The 16,108-nt window shown below is 38.7% G+C and overlaps 1 protein-coding gene across 1 annotated transcript in view; it reads right to left on the reverse strand.

The window, feature by feature from the left end:
* Window positions 1-284: 284 nt before the first annotated feature.
* The window catches only part of TMX4 (thioredoxin related transmembrane protein 4), a 44,332-nt gene continuing 28,508 nt past the window's right edge, over window positions 285-16,108 (reverse strand). Inside the window, exons 6-8 of the mRNA XM_082359186.1 lie at window positions 10,891-10,992; window positions 6,190-6,253; window positions 285-4,550 (exon numbers count right to left, since the gene is read on the reverse strand). Of these exons, the coding sequence (XP_082215312.1) occupies window positions 4,186-4,550; window positions 6,190-6,253; window positions 10,891-10,992 (531 nt within the window). The 3' untranslated portion in view covers window positions 285-4,185. The remainder of the gene's footprint in view (window positions 4,551-6,189; window positions 6,254-10,890; window positions 10,993-16,108) is intronic.

The following is a 16,108-nucleotide window of genomic DNA, read 5'->3' on the forward strand; positions in this document are numbered from 1 at the left end:
GTGAACCTTCCAGAGCTGCTAAAGGCAAGGGTTCAGGTTTCATGAAGTCAAGGAAAAGAGGGAGAAAGAAAGAGGGAAAATGCACAGACAGGATGGAGGATGGACACACGAAAATTATTTTTTAAGGAAGTAATATTTTTCACTGCCTAGGCAAATGACTTTTGTGAAATTCTTATATGAAAAGCAATACACTGTTTTGTTTTTACTTAGTTATCACTATCATTAGGTTTCGATGCAAGTGGAAATTTACAATAAAATGAAAACAAATAGCATCAAGGATGATATACAATTCTGTGATAAGGTGATTTGTAATTCAGGCAATGCCCTGCTTGAGACTCATATCCTGATTTCCCACTCCAGTTGCTGCAGAAGCAAAAAATACAGAGATGAAGAAAAAAATAATGAAGTATCACTAGGCTAAAAGATTAAGACCATTACAAGAATATAAATAACGAATTTATAATGTATTACAATACAAATAAACAGTATTTTTAGTATAAAAGCTGCATTTGCACGAAGAAGCTATTTAGTAACAAATATGATTAAAATACATCAGAAACATGTTAAAGTTGTATGAGTCACATATGTCACAGTTCACACGAAACTTCACTGAAAATAAGCCATCTGAAGGCCACAAGTCCTGGTCTGAAGCTATCAAAGGCCTTTCAACCAAACCTCCTGGTTCAGGAAACATGCTCAAAAAACTGCCCCATCTGGATTCATCAGATTTGATGACTCCATGTTAGGTTTTCAAAACAAGCTATGAGGGATCAGAACGTAGGACTGAGGTAAACAGATACTAAACAAGAAGGAACTTTTCTATTAGTGCAAAAGATTTACATGAATACTTCCCAAAATATTATATTGAAAGAATGGGTCAACCACACATTTAGAATACTGGCAGAAATAACACTTTAACACTGAGATGAAGGACATATCGAAACTACTGAGACATTAGCAAAAGCACCAATCTTCCCCTTCTTTCTCTCACTTCATGCCAATTTAAGGTTTTATGCTAAAAGCTCAGGTACATTCTATCATTTCTACCCTTTTTTGGACTCTTTAATGTTTCCCATTCTGTAAAACAGGCTCCACTCTTAAAGGACTTGGTAATAAAAAGTCACATGCCAAGTACTTGCCTTAAAAGACACTTTTATCATCAACTCAAATTACACATAACCAAATCCTGGAGAACACCATAGCTATCAACAAGGATTTGGGCCATAAGAGAGTCAAAATTTGGCTTTCTCCACCATCAATATCAACCTGACCAAAGCTTGTCTGCTTTTTGTCACATTAGTAATTTTGGATTTCTTTTTGTAGTCAGAGAGGCCCGTGGCTAACAGGGATTGTGCTCCCGAGATCAGGCTGGGGGTGCGTGCCCATGTGGTGCCAGGCCCTGTGAGCTGAATGAGCAGGGTCTTGCCCCATTCATGCTTACATTTCAAAGGGAAAGGAAGTGGGATTGCCTATATGTTGCTTCAGCATGAGATCTCTAAGCAAGTTGGGGTGGTTTGGCAAGAGATGAATAATAAAAGAAAGAAACTAAGGAAAATGTAGCTAGAAGTTTCAGATTTTCCCTCTAATCAGTGAACAGGCACCCCATTCCCACTACTCATACATAAAGCACTGCACCCCCAATTCCCAAATGAACAGTTTAATTTACCTAATTTTGATATATATAAAATACTATTCTGTAACTAAATGATCCTGTAATATAGGGAGGCATGATTATTTTTTATTTTTTCAATCAAAATCATGTTTCCATGCACTTGACTTCTGGATTAAATATATTATCTACAGGAAAAATCTATCAATCCTATTGAAATGTTAATCTAATTTTAAATTATTTTGGGTTGACTTTTTTCCTTTAATTTTATATTCAGTAAGTATTGAAAATGAACCTAAAGGCTAGAAGTGGAAAGAAATTAAATTAGATATATACATCTTTCATCAGAATATTAAAAAAAAACAAAAACAAAACAGGAAAAACAGTCCCTGTAGCCAGATACTTCAACTTTTAATGGATCCGGTTCTCCAAACTGTTTTATTCCTCTTCCTCCATTTTTTTTTTTAAGTATTGCTGAGAAAGAAAATACATTTATCTCATTACATTATATAATCAGATACTATTTGGAGTCCAACTGGGAATTGGCCTTACATTTATAAAAAGCCAAAGTAGACTTTACTTCTTCATTCCTTCCCCTTTAGTGAAATACTTCACTTAAAAAAAAAAATTATTTCAATATTGCGGGGGAGGAGGTATTGTACAGAAAAGCCAAACTATGAAACCCTTCTTTTTCCATACCCTTGAACTTGAACTCAGTGATCTTTGAAAACTTTGTTTCAGCTGATTAGAAAAGAAAGAAAATCCAGTGACAGGAGGGCAGATCCAGCTCAGCTCTGATCCAGAAAGGCATGGAGCTGCCTCCCTCAGTACCATGGTGCTTTGTGTGAGGAGGTATCAGAGCCCCAGATGGTGGGAGGGGCAAGAAATGAGCACAAGTCAAGGTTTTCCCAGTCTGTCAGTTCTGTGATAGCCTCAAACTTGAGGTCGTGCTGCTGTCTGAAGAAAAAAAATATTGGCAACTCTTAATGAATGTTATTGCACTGGGCGAGGAGACTGTCAGGTCACTGAGTTGGGAAGATGAAAAACAACCAACTCTGAAAACTGGATTCCATCAGAATAAAAACTCCCTTTGTATGAGGCTTGAAACAGATTCCTTCAGCCACACCAGGGTAGAGTTTCAGAACCTCCCCCTCCTCCAGTGAACCCGAGTTCAAAGTCAGTACAACGTAAGGGTTATTGAAACAGCCAGATAGGCATATACTGCGTTTTTCTTTTTAAAGATGACAGAAGCTTTTTGAATTTCATAAACGTGCACTACTTATTATTCTGTCTGGACCCAAAGGGGTGTAGGATCAACTTTAGACATCTTTCATAAGCTTGGAATCTAATATTATGAATTTATTCTAAGACGCAAATCAGGTAGATGGATGGATTTTTAAAAAGACATTGGGCCCCCTGGGTACTTTTAGCAGGTTGAGTATTGAGAGATTTACAGGGATAAAATTCTTTACAAGATTAAGGAAGAAGGAAACGAAACCAAATCTTTCATTTCCAGATATACACTTTCATTAATTCTTTCACCAAAAGCACATCACTGAAGGAAAACCAGAAATGGTTTTTCAGTTATTATTAAAGTGGTTCAAGAGCCAGGGAACCCCTTGAGATGGAAACAAAACAACACAGTATTCAAGTTTTCTTCATAAGACTACCTTGTACTGGCAAGACTTAGGAGACTTCTGGCTTCAAAAAGAATATTGCTAAAGGAACTTTTTGGGGAAAAAAAATGACTACATTTTGGCTAAAAACAACAAGAAAAATCTCTCTTGTAAAACCCCTACTTCCTTTTGAATCTCCAAAGGTTACAACATTTCATTTGAGATGCTTGGCAGTCATGGCTTCATGGGCTGTGCTTCTTGATTATCTAAACCCTTAAGGTGGAATAAACGCAGCTGATGTCAAGCAGACTGCTGTCTGAGTCCTCTCACTAAGGACGTATTGTGAAGAGTGTGAGGAGCCTGCAGGCCCATGGTGGGAAAGTTGGAAATGTTAAAGGTAAGAAATAAAACATAAGAAGGGAGATTTAGAGAGTTGAAGATTTCCAAGCTCTTTTCTACAATAATATCCAAGGCCCTCTCAATTTCTATCTCTAAAAAGTACCCTTGTACTATGGTACCTGATATTTCTTACAGTTTGACAATAATAAATATTCAATACAAGAAGAGGAAGCAAGATATCAGCTACACCCTGAGGACGTTCATTCGCCCTGCTTTCATGTTAGAGGCCTGCAGCCTTGTCTACTGCCCATGAACAGTGCTCATGATGGCTGAGGACTGCTTCCTCTGGTCAAAACTCTGGAGCCCCAAGGAAATGAATTTGTTCTCATCACAGGTCCCAAAGAGACCCTAACAGCATGTTTGTTTTTCTGTATCCTGACTGTCATGCCTGAAAGATTCTCCTTAACATATATGAGGCTTAATGCCATAAGACTACATGGCTAGAGGTCATTTTTTAAGAGAAGCTTGCTCATTCAAGAAAAAAATAAGGATTTGGTTTAAACTGCAGACCAGAAGGAAGCTGACATATTCTTTTGGTCTGTATCCTTGGAAACACTGTCATCAGGCCGACAGTCCCTTGTCGGCATGCTGACTTCTGCGCTGTCTCACTGTGTCTTCCGCTGCCTCTGTGCCAGCTGGACCGGGCTGCTCTGGGGCATTGTCTTCAGTCCCACCAGGTCCTTCATCCTCCTGGACCTCCCTCAGGGGCCCCTGGTCCCGGGCATCACTCCTCTTCTCGTCCATGCCAGGAGCCGGGCTGTCCTCCTCGTCCTCCTCTGCTTCTTCCTCATAACCAAGGTCTTCTTTCTCTTCTTCGTCATCTACAAGGCTGTCCTTGTTTTCTTCTTCATTTGAATCATCCTTTTCTTCCTCTGCATCCTGCAACTGTTCAGTTGTATGAGCCTCCTCTGACCTAAGATTCTGCTCTGTGGAGGGAAGAGAGGGGAACATCCTCTGAATAAACAATGGGCATTCACAAATACTGTATGTTTTCACTAGTATGTGAAATCTAAAAAAATAAAACAAATGAATATAACAAAACAGAAACAGACTCATACAGAGAACAAACTAGTGGTTACCAACAGGGAGGGGCAAGATAGGGGAAGGGGATAAGAGGTACAAGCTACTAGGTACAAAATCAAGAAGACACAAGGATGTAATGTATAGCATAGGGATATAAGCAATATTTTATAATAACTTAAAATGGAGTATAATCTATAAAAATATCAAATCTCTCTGTTGTACACCTGAAACTAATATAACATTGCACATCAACTATACTTCAATTAAAGAAAGGTCATTCAGCAATTGAGTACAAGTAGCTGTGAAATGAAACAATGGGGCATATGACAGTCTTCTCCATCTTGGAACTATGTTATCACACAGGACAGATCTCTGGATGGCATCCTAGCCCCACCCATGGCCTCTCCACCTCTCTCCGGAGACTTCACTAACCATGTTGACTTTGGCAGAGCCCAGGGGCATGGAGGGCAAAGGTTCCTTTGTGCTCTGTATTTTATACCTTGTAGAATGTGCAGTGACCCACTCACTGGTCATGGTGATTGGTTCAGAACTGTGACTTAAGCCAAGCCAATCAGAGTACTTTCCAGGAGTTTTTGGCCAGAGTCAGGAGCAAAAGCTTTCTCTCTTTCTACAGGGACTGCTAAGCTGATAAAATGTGAGTTGGGGCTGTTGAAAGCTACTGAATCAGCTTCATGGAAATAGAAACCTATCATCCCTTGGGCTGTGCATGAAGCCAGAACATCCCTGGATTTTTCAGTTTTGTGAGCTAATAAAATTTTCTTTTTTCCCCTAAGTTGTTTTAAAATGGGATTCTGTTACTTTTAAGAATTCAAAGGAACATATTTTATAATTATATATGGAAGTCTCAAAGCCTTAAAAACGTCAAGAACTAAAAAGAAATATAAGCTTGTTTAGTTGAACTCCCACATAAAATTCAACAATTATGAAATCTCGTAAGAGTCTTCATGGGGACTTCCCTGGTAGTCCAGTGGTTAAGACTCTGCACTTCCACTCCAGGGGACACGGGTTCAATCTCTGGTCAGGGAACTAAGAACCCACATGCCTCATCACACAGCCAGAAAAAAAAAAAAGAGTCTTCATGCAAACAGTAGGAATAAAAGCATGGAAATCCAGGGGTATTTGGTCCCAGGAACAGTGTGAAATAGTGAAAGGATTTGGGGAGATGGCTTTTAAAGGACTCAGGACAGTTACTGGTGGCACACAGTAGACAGTAAGTGACAGTTCCCCTCCCTCCCTGCTCATTCCAGTTTCAATGAAGGAAAAGATGTCAACTGATTAATGAAGGGCAAACAATTCAAGGGAAAAAGCAACTGCCAAAATGAAATGTTCCTTAATTTAAGAGAGGAGAAAAAAAAATTTTTTGCTCAAATCTATCTAGAGAACATATTTCAAAGGAATTTGGTAATGGTGATGGTTTGGTCACCTAGCAAATCAAGGGAAAAATCCACTATCTATATGAGCATGAAAGGGCACACCACAGAATTCCAAAAATACTCTATCTCATGAATCTGTCACACTTACCAGAACCTTCAGATAAATGCCTTGGAAGTGGCAGATAGAAACATTCTGATATGACCACCAAGACCTGGAGGGAAAAAAGTGATTTCACAGTGAGTGGATAGGACATTTGTTACCAAACAACCTCAAAGTTAGGTCCTGCTTCTATAACCAGACATTCATAGACAAATATCAATACATAGCAATTGGTCAAAAGTCCTCAAAAAAAGACAAGGGTATAATTAAGAATTTTCTATTTTTCAAATGTGATATAATGTAGGAAAACACTATTAACTTTAGAACAGGGGTCACAAAGTCAAATGTATACACACAGCCCACTAAAAATAGATGAGTCAAGCAAGTGTAAGCAAACAGACACTATCAGCCAAGTCTAAACTGATCTTTAAAGAAGAAAACATATTCTGACAAATAAAACTAGTCTGTACATGGGTTGTCCCTCACCAGTGGGTAACCCCGACTGCGTGGAAGAATACTTCAGGGTGGAGAATTCTTAAGAGTCCTATAAGAAATTACTACAGGGACAAACTGTGAGAAAACACTTCAGTGATGTGAACTAAATCCCATTTTAAACAGTGATTGACTGGCTTCACACCTCTGACCTTGAATGCAGCATTGAGTCACTTGCTACTTACTATAAACATGCTGTTTCCCTTGATAAAACACAAGCTCCTAAGAGGCAGGTTCATTCTAGTCCATGTTCCAGGCCTGGATGGTGTGGGCCGTGGTGATGAAACTGACAGGACGACGTGTGAATCGGGGCCAAGTCAGCGGAAGCCCCTCGCTCTCTACGCCCTCCCCATGTTCTCCCCTACACAGTGCACAACACAGAGAAGCCAGCACAGGAGGAAGCTGCCCACTGAGAAGGGCTCCACAGTTCCTCTTGTACCTAGCTAGCTCCTGGAGTTCACCTACACTTTGAACAACTGCCCAGTCTTTAAAATAGGAATAGTACTTCATAAATGTGTTTTTAAGGGGCTCTAAAATTTTAAAAACCCAAAGTCATCATCCTTTTGATTCAATTTTATAAACATCAAATGAGAACCTCACTTTGATTATTACCATCTGTATATTCACTTATTACTTTACTTAATATTTGGCTCATTAGGTTCAAGATACCATGTTAACTTCTGAGGGGAAGGGTTCAAAAAGAGAAAAAAAATGGCAGTTTAATTATAAAGCAATATGGAACAGCAGTCTCATAAAAAATGAAGAAAGCTCTTTGATAGATACTTAAGAGATACAGAGATTACAGCCAGTTATGGGGGTGGGGAAGCCTCTAGAATGACCACTTGAAAGGTGGCATTTAGGGTCCTGGGCATGGTCAGGAGCGGATGGGCAGCAGCAGCTATCTGGCTCTTGTAAGCAACACCAAACTGGACCACAGGGGCTCTTGGATCCAGAGAAAGGCCTAAATGCCAGGCTGAGGAGACCCATGTGCTGGGCAGTGTTCCTCCCTGGGAAGGAACAAGCTCCAAGCCATCAAATTGATTTGAACAGCAAAGAGGAAAACATTTCCATCTGAAAAGACTGAGGTTGAAAACCTATTTGTAATATGACAGTCACTTGCTTATAGTAGCTATTCACTGGACATAATGTTCTTTGTGACTTTTTTTTTTCCTTTTGGCTTTCTTAATACCAACTGGAGGGGAAATTTTTGGTCCTTACACATTGCAAGGGAAAGAAGAAACACCTGCCAGTGACAAATAATTGGCATTTACAACAAAGCCTGGGAGGGAGTAAGTCCCACCTGCGAGATACCTGGGCCATCTAGAGTGCTAGGTAAGGGGGCCTAGCAAAGACTTATGGGACACCAGCCTCAACCTTGTCAGCTGTGTGACCCTGGGCAAGTCACTTAACTGTTCTCTCACTTGCACTTTCTCTTGAAAGGACAGGCTTGGGACTAATCTATCACTAAGGGCTGTTTTATGTCTCTAAGAGTACATAATTCCATTATACTGTCTTCCTTCCCAGAAATTGGGAGGAAAACCCTCTCATTCTATCAGTTCAGGATCTATTTTCCAGTCTCAAGGACCACTCTCTTGGGATGAGTCACTTTCTGAGCCACTAAGAATGGCACTGTTTAAAAACAGGGTCTATATAGGATTGGTGTCCTCATCTTCATCTTCCCTTCCATGGTTAGATTTTCAGGTTTCAGCTTAGCAGACAGCCAGGCATCTAAAAGAGGAGAGTAGACGGATTTGCCATCTTTCAGAGGAAAGATGAAACCTCCTTCCACTAGGAACTGGTCAGCAGCATGTAGAAAAATAGTCCACCCAAGCTGCAAAATCCAGACAGTGTCTATACATACCAGCCGAAATGGAGACCAGATAATAGAGGCAGAAGATTGCTACCTGTGTTTTCCATTGCTTTTCTGCCTGTCTACAGCTTTGCTCTCTTCCATCCTTCAAAGGAGAGTTGCTGATGTCAGAAAATGATGTGGCCTGAGTGATCTGATACACAGACTATGCACTTAAGGATCTTTCCCATATTGGTTTAAAATGCAAAATATATACTTGATTTCTAAAACTGAGCCCTTTGTTTACATGAGAAAAATAACATTTAGTAAAATATTTCAACCATTACTAGGCTCAATCAAAACAGCAAACAAAAATCAAACTAGCAGCCTTGTTTTGACTTCCCATCTTTTAAAATTAAGGAAAAATAGGAAATGTAATAGTCAGGCTTATGGGAAACAATGACTTGATCAGGAAATCACTTCACTATGGAAAATATCCTGCCCCTCCTGGCCACTGCATAAGTTAAACTCCATAAAGACTCAGAGAGGGAAGGAGACCCTCCAAGGTCACCAAGACCAAGTTTCACATAACTGCACACTGGGCCTTGCTTTCAGCCCCCAGTTAATGGCAAAGGTGACACAGAGCAATGAACTGCTCACCTGGAGACCTCATTGAAGGCAAAAATTCTAGCTGTTGTGTTTCTTTTAACATGTTACAGTTGTAGAAAAGGCATTTTGAGCAGAGACATGTGTTTGCTATTTTATGGAAATGTATTAACAGAAAACGTATGAGTCTATTACTGCTTTGAAATTATTATTTCCTTAAATAACGTTCTCTTCCCAACTTCTTATGAAGGAACAGTAATCTCTGTCACTTAGTCACTTGAATAGTCTAGAATCAACTCTCTTCTTTCTTCAGGTCAAGCCTCTAATAACCTTCCTACACTGATTATTTGACTCTAAGTTTCCAAATAACTTAGGGCTTAGGCAGGCCTGACTTCTTGGACTTAAGGTCAACCTCAAAAGTAAAATTCTAAAACTCTTTATGTGAGAAGAGTTTTCAATGATCTTCCAATAGGCCCACACTCAAACTACATTCTCCATAACTCCATCTCAGAATCGCCCAGGATCTCATACTGTTCCCCTTACAGAAGCCTCACACTCATGCAGCTCCAGAGTAGACGGTAGATGGGAGAAGCACATTTATATCCAAAGTCAAAGTTATATCCAAAGTCCAAGTTATATCCAAAGTCAAATCATTTTAGGCCAGAGCATTAGGGAAATGTTAATTAGCAGTAAGATTAATGCGGCAGAATGGAACATACCTAGGACCTAATGAATGACATATCTAAGTTCTATCCTCACCCATGAAGTTAACATCAGCAATCAAATGACAAATATAAACTATAATATGAAGTAAGCATGTTCATAGCAAAATAAAATCGAGCTTCCTTGGCTCCTTGGAATATGACTTTGTAGTACCAAGTTGTGACTTGCTATAAAATGCTAACATTTTAAGCTTATTTTTTAAAAGACCTTGCAAAAGAGCTGAAATACATTACAAAATGTAAGGATAGACTTTAAGACAATCTTACCTAAAGGGCTGTCCTTTTTATACAAATTTTTAGTGATCATCAATTATTCCTATCATACAGTGTTTAAGGGTTATGTGACTAGTATATAGTATAGTAACTTTTACGAACTTCTTAGACTTTAAAGCTCAAACTGATCAAGTGTAGGTAAAGAGAAAGATTTCAAAAATATATACAACCAAGAGTAAAACATGCCCAAACATTTATAGTTGCCTATATAGTTAAGTAAATAAATGTATTATTCCAACACTTACCTAAACCTCTAGGGAGAAAATACACACATACCTAATGGACAGTAATTTTCATATCCAAAGAAGACATAGTGATGTGGTTTGCATCTTATTTTTTCACATAATAATGACTGTGTTTTTTATCCACATTATCTTACACACTTCACCATGGGAAAACTGCAGTGTATGTATAAGCAGCTGGTGAGTTTAGAGGTTCAATTTGAGTATACGAACAGGAAAAATCATCTTGTTCACCCAAGGAACAAATTCACAGCTTTTGCCTTATCACCACAGTGTTCTAATCAAGTAGGCAATTTGTGAATTCACAGCTGACTCAGTTGTCTTGGAAACTGACTATGAATTCAAGTAAGTCTCTATTTCTTTCTTCATCACTGCCTATATTTTGGGTAGCACATGACTTCAGAATATTTAAGGAAGAGGATTAGGCAATAATAATTTAATGAATTTTCCAGTATTTCTCAAATTTCCATTGAAAGCAGTATCAAACAAGCAAATGTTATTTAACTGCTTAGATTACACACAAAATGATGTTTGTTTATGAGCTTTTTCTTTCTTGGCTGCTTTCCAGTTTTGCATGAAACCAACTGGCTTTAAAGACAAGAAAAAGATTGGCAGTATCTCTTACCAGACCCATGAAAAGGCCAAAAATCAAGGTGGCTATGATGAAAAAGACATAAGAACACCAAGCAGGAACTCCAAGGGTCACTGTGAAATAGTTGTGAAGATGCTGTAATCAGAAGAAAAAAGTAAAAAGAAATATATTTATAATGAGGACTAAGAATGTTTGAATCTCCCTCTTTACCTATAACTCAAGTCTGCAAATTGTTTCTACTTATATGAGCTCCCACAAAGGTCGTCCAGCGGTTTATGCATCTATATGATTCTTCAAGAACAAGTCAAATTTTACAACATTGAGAATCTGAGAGTAATAATCAAGGTCATATCTAGTAAGAGTTATACTTCCTTGAAGTTCGTGATCAAATAGAACTCTGGTAGAATTGGTTATCTAGTCCCTTCTTCCATCCTGAGATTTTTTTGGTCGCTCTGCCCTAATAATTTATAACCTTAATTTTTACTCATAATATGGCATCCATAAAAAATTAAACTTCTTGGGCCTTTACCAATTTTTAAGTAGAGCTAAATTACTACTTACGGAACATCAACCATTTAAAATGTCTCCGTGCTTCCTTTTTCTAATCAGACTCTTATTGCTCTACCCTCACCCATCCTTAACAACTTTCTTAATCACCATAAAACCTGAATGTAATAATAGAAGAAATTTTCCAGTTAATTCATTATGAACAAATAAGATTTCATCAGTCTTCGAATAGAGTGCACATCCCTTCTTGTTTACTGTCCCCTGGGACTCTATTTGATGCCAAACACTAAAAACTAAGTGAGGAGATACAATCTTAGCTAGAAATTATTTACATGCTAAATCATACAGGAATTACAGATATCATCCTGCTAGTCTGGAGTCAAAGCACATTTATATGTGGACTTGCAAGAGCCATGCTGCCTCATGATGGCTTTGTGATCATCTATTTTAGGCTCTTACAGCTTCAAAAACATTCACTAAAAAACCAATAGTTTCATGATTTTGTTATGTCTATAGATAGTTTTACCTATAAAATTACTGAGCACAGGATGAAATGGCTTCAAGCTAAATGCACCAGCAAGCAGATATAATGACTGAATGACTTGACTAGAACTGATAAGGTTGATGAAAATGAGGCCAAGATTCTATTTTAATTTAATATTTCTCAAAACCTAAGTTACTCGACTATCTCCCATTGGCTTCTCAGTTTATAACTGTCAATACAATTAAATAATATATTTTATTCTGGCTTAATTCAGAATAATAAACAAAAAAGCTTGTTAACTGATCTAGAATAATCTGAGATCTCTTCTCTCCAATTTTTTACCCAGCAGTAGAGATATATCTAAAGACTCATCAAGTTTTTAAATACACATAATCAGTGTTCAATAAATATTTATTGAATAAGGAAAAGATACTAGCAAATCCTTAAACTATTCATAAGAAACGCAAACAACTCTTGATTTGAAAAACTGTCATCTGTCCTCTGTTGATGGCACTGGTCGTCACTCTGTCTTCAGCCAGGGCAATTATTTATTAAGAATAATCTAGTATTCTGCAGCCCAACTAGGCAAAAGAGGTATTTGGGATACAAAAGGTTGTTTCATTTAAACTCTGTTCAATGGAAGTTTTAAGATGCATTGCACAGTTCTCTACTTTAGGAAATTTTGTATATTGAACATAGTTTATTTATGCTTTTCTTGATTATTCAATGTCATCATCAAGATTAAACTGTGGGGGCTTCCCTGGTGGCGCAGTGGTTAAGAATCTGCCTGCCAGTGCAGGGGATGCGGGTTCGAGCCCTGGTCTGGGAAGATCCCACATGCCGCGGAGCAACTGGGCCCATGAGCCACAACTACTGAGCCTGCACGTCTGGAGCCTGTGTTCCGCAACAAGAGAGGCCGCGATAGTGAGAGGCCCGCGCACCGCGATGAAGAGTGGCCCCCCACTTGCCACAACTAGAGAAAGCCCTCACACAGAAACGAAGATCCAACACAGCCAAAAATAAATAAATTAATTAATTATTTTAAAAAAAACAAAAAAGATTAAACTGTGTAATGTGCCAAAGAATTAGAAGACATGGAAAGCCAGTATTCCTTTGTGCTGATCCATGGATGTATGAATTCTGGCACTTGCTTCACAAGTAATATCTGTCCATATAGTTGGAATGAATAACAGCATCCAGTTATAAGTCCTTCTGGACACTGTCTTGTGCCCTTTTGCAAATTAAATGATTTAAGAAACCCTCAAGAAATTTTCTAAGTTATTTTCTAGGATTCAGTAAATTGTGAGCCTTTGAATCACTGTGTTCTGAGCCACAGTCTTAGTGCTTTCAAAAACATCCTCTTATAATAGGTTCCACTTCAATTTTCTAGTATCAACTTACTCTTTAAAGGGTTTATTTGAGCTTCTTAGAGAAACTCTGCCATCTTGTGGTCTTTTAAGGTGATTATTACTAAAGCCTCATTAATCAAGTGGTGTTCTCACAACTGCAGCCACAAATCTTTACCTGTTTACTTTGTCTGAGTCCACGATGGTTTCAGAGTACCTTTAAGAGTATTAGGGTTCCTGGTACCAGGCACTTGAAGTTTTGCTGTATATATGTTTCCAAGTAATAACTGATTAAAACTGATCTAGTTCAATTTTAGATTTCTGTGTTTCCTTTCGTTGCCAGGCAAAGTAACAGTTTTCACTTGTGGAAAATACTGACCTAGTTCAATATTATATGTGCTCATTACAAGGAAGCATCCTGTTGTTTACTTATGCACGAAGATGTCACCTGCTGGGCCCAATACCTTATACTTTTGCAATAGGTAACTGAATTAGAGCTAATTTTTGGCTACATACATTTTGGCTACATACATTTGAATGCGAGAACTAAATGAAGAATAAACAAGAAGAACATTCCAACCAGTGGTCAGATGGATTTAAGGAATGGAGCCAGGCCAAGGCGTCCAGGGGTCAGAGGTGGAGCCTCCTCTCCCCAGGGAGACCAGCACGCCCTCTGGGATCTGAACTACTGCAGGTCAGGTTAAATCCCGCCCAAGGGCACCAACCATCCAGCCCAGCATTGCACAGTCTCATTCAGAGCTGGGCTGGCCCCAAAGGACAGAGAGCCTTTTGAATTTAAATCCCATCTGCATCACAGGATATACCCTGAGGAGTTTGGGGACGATCCTTAAACCCCTTTCAGACACAGATTAGAATCCTCAAAATATCCTCCCTGTGTGGGAGTAGCTCAGAAAGCCTTCTCCCAGTGATCGCCAATGGCTCACTTCCCCTTCTATGTTCTACCCTCTCAATACCTCCAACAAGACACAAATCTGCAGCCTCTTGTAGGCTCGAGGGGAGATGACTTGTGGATGGGCACCATCTCACTGTAATATGGTTCCAGATATTTTTACAAAGAACAAAAAATCCAAAAACAGTAAGAGAAGAGACACCACCATCTAAAACAAAGGGGGATGTTTTAGAGTTTTATAATTCACTCTGGTTCTTCTCCAGTCTAAACATTCATGGCCTTTAATTCTCATCATGAGACATTTATAAAGCATTAAATCTTCTCCATCACACAGAGTGTCCTCCCAAGACTGTAGCACACCTTACTGGAACTAAAATTTGCCATATGCCTGCATCTTTTCAGAACAACAGTAACACTGAGGAGAGGTATTAACTTACATCCTATATTAGCTCAGTAAGCAGCACAAATTCAACAAATAAAGTCATGCTTAAATACATTCAAATGCTAAACCTAGTTAACAAAAGTGCACATTGTACAACTGTCATAAAACCCTATTTCAATCCTATCAACCGTGGTTAAAAAATAAGTGAAAAAAGATAAAGTATTTCTTGTTGTCTAATCAGCGGAAAAAGTAAAATAATGATGACAACAATGATTAATGAATATAAGTAACAAAAAACAGTTCTCAAGTACATGATAGGTACCAGGTTCTATGCTAAGCACAGAACAACTGTCTATGGCAGGGAAAACAAATGGGTTGGGAAACATACAGCGGGTGGAGAACAGTGACTTATTTCCTGGAAGAAAGACACTACCTCTCGAGTCTCTGCAGCCAACTGTAAAAAGAGATGAGAAGACACGAAGGCTGGGCAGCCTGTGCACACATGTGCTCTAGACACAGGATTCCGAACCATGACTGTGGCACCAGCCTTAACAGCGGTGCTTCCCACGTTCAGTCTCTGCACATCATTTTCATGGCATTAGCCCTGCCTGTACTATCTTTGAGACTATTAACATTTTTCATTAAGTTGAGTCACTTTTAAGTTGATTAAAATTTTAATGACATTTTATATTGCTACTACAGACAGAATATCAGTATCAATTCTGTACCTAGAAGATGTCTACTCTTTGAGAAACTTCTCTTGTACATCTTGCAGGCTTCAGTGAATCCTGTGAGGTGGGCAGAATGTCAAGACTATACATGAGGATAGGAATTAGAGCTAAAGTGGCAATGACTTCTATGAGTTTATTTAAAAATTAAAATATATAAGTGGATACCATCATGACTGGATTTGAAAGACAACTGGAATTTTGGTGACAGAAAAAACCCTCCAGATTATCTACTCTTGCCCTACACTGTGGTATAAATTACCTATCAAGGATCCCTAGGATTCTAGGTGACAGCAGGGAACTCACAGGACCTGGTTTATAAGGCTGTTCAAGGAACTTCCTCACCTCAAGGGTTTATTCAAGCAAGAACATATGAGAGATCAATACAGAGTTAAGAAAGCCAAATTCAGACCCAACAAAATCCCTGAGTTCATCAGAACTCAGCTGTGTGGGTGTCATCACCAGGTGACCTGGCATCCTGAGGACCAGCTTTTATCTCCAGGATGCCAGACCCAGCAAGCTGGCTTCAGTCCTAAGGAAGAAACTCAAAGACTTTAAGGAATCACTAGTTCAGTAGGCTCTGATCTTCTAGATATTGCTCTTTTTTTTGTTTTCTCTTTTTCATTAGAGAAAACTTAGAAATACAGAAAAAGAGATTTAAAAAAATCAGCCACTATTTCAATATCAGAGGTAACCATTGTTGATATCTGATTAATTTCTCCCTAAGGCATTTTCCTATATACACACAAACTCCATATAAACAAAACACTACACAAACTGCTTTGTCATCTCTTCCCCCACTTAATAATATGCAATTTTCCCTATGGAAGTATCTACATCTAACTAGCAACCCATCCACGGGACACTGTTGCTGAGAAAAGACTGACTCCTATC

Source organism: Balaenoptera borealis (assembly GCF_965194805.1).
Source record: "Balaenoptera borealis genome assembly, chromosome: 16".
NCBI classification, from domain to species: domain Eukaryota; kingdom Metazoa; phylum Chordata; class Mammalia; order Artiodactyla; family Balaenopteridae; genus Balaenoptera; species Balaenoptera borealis.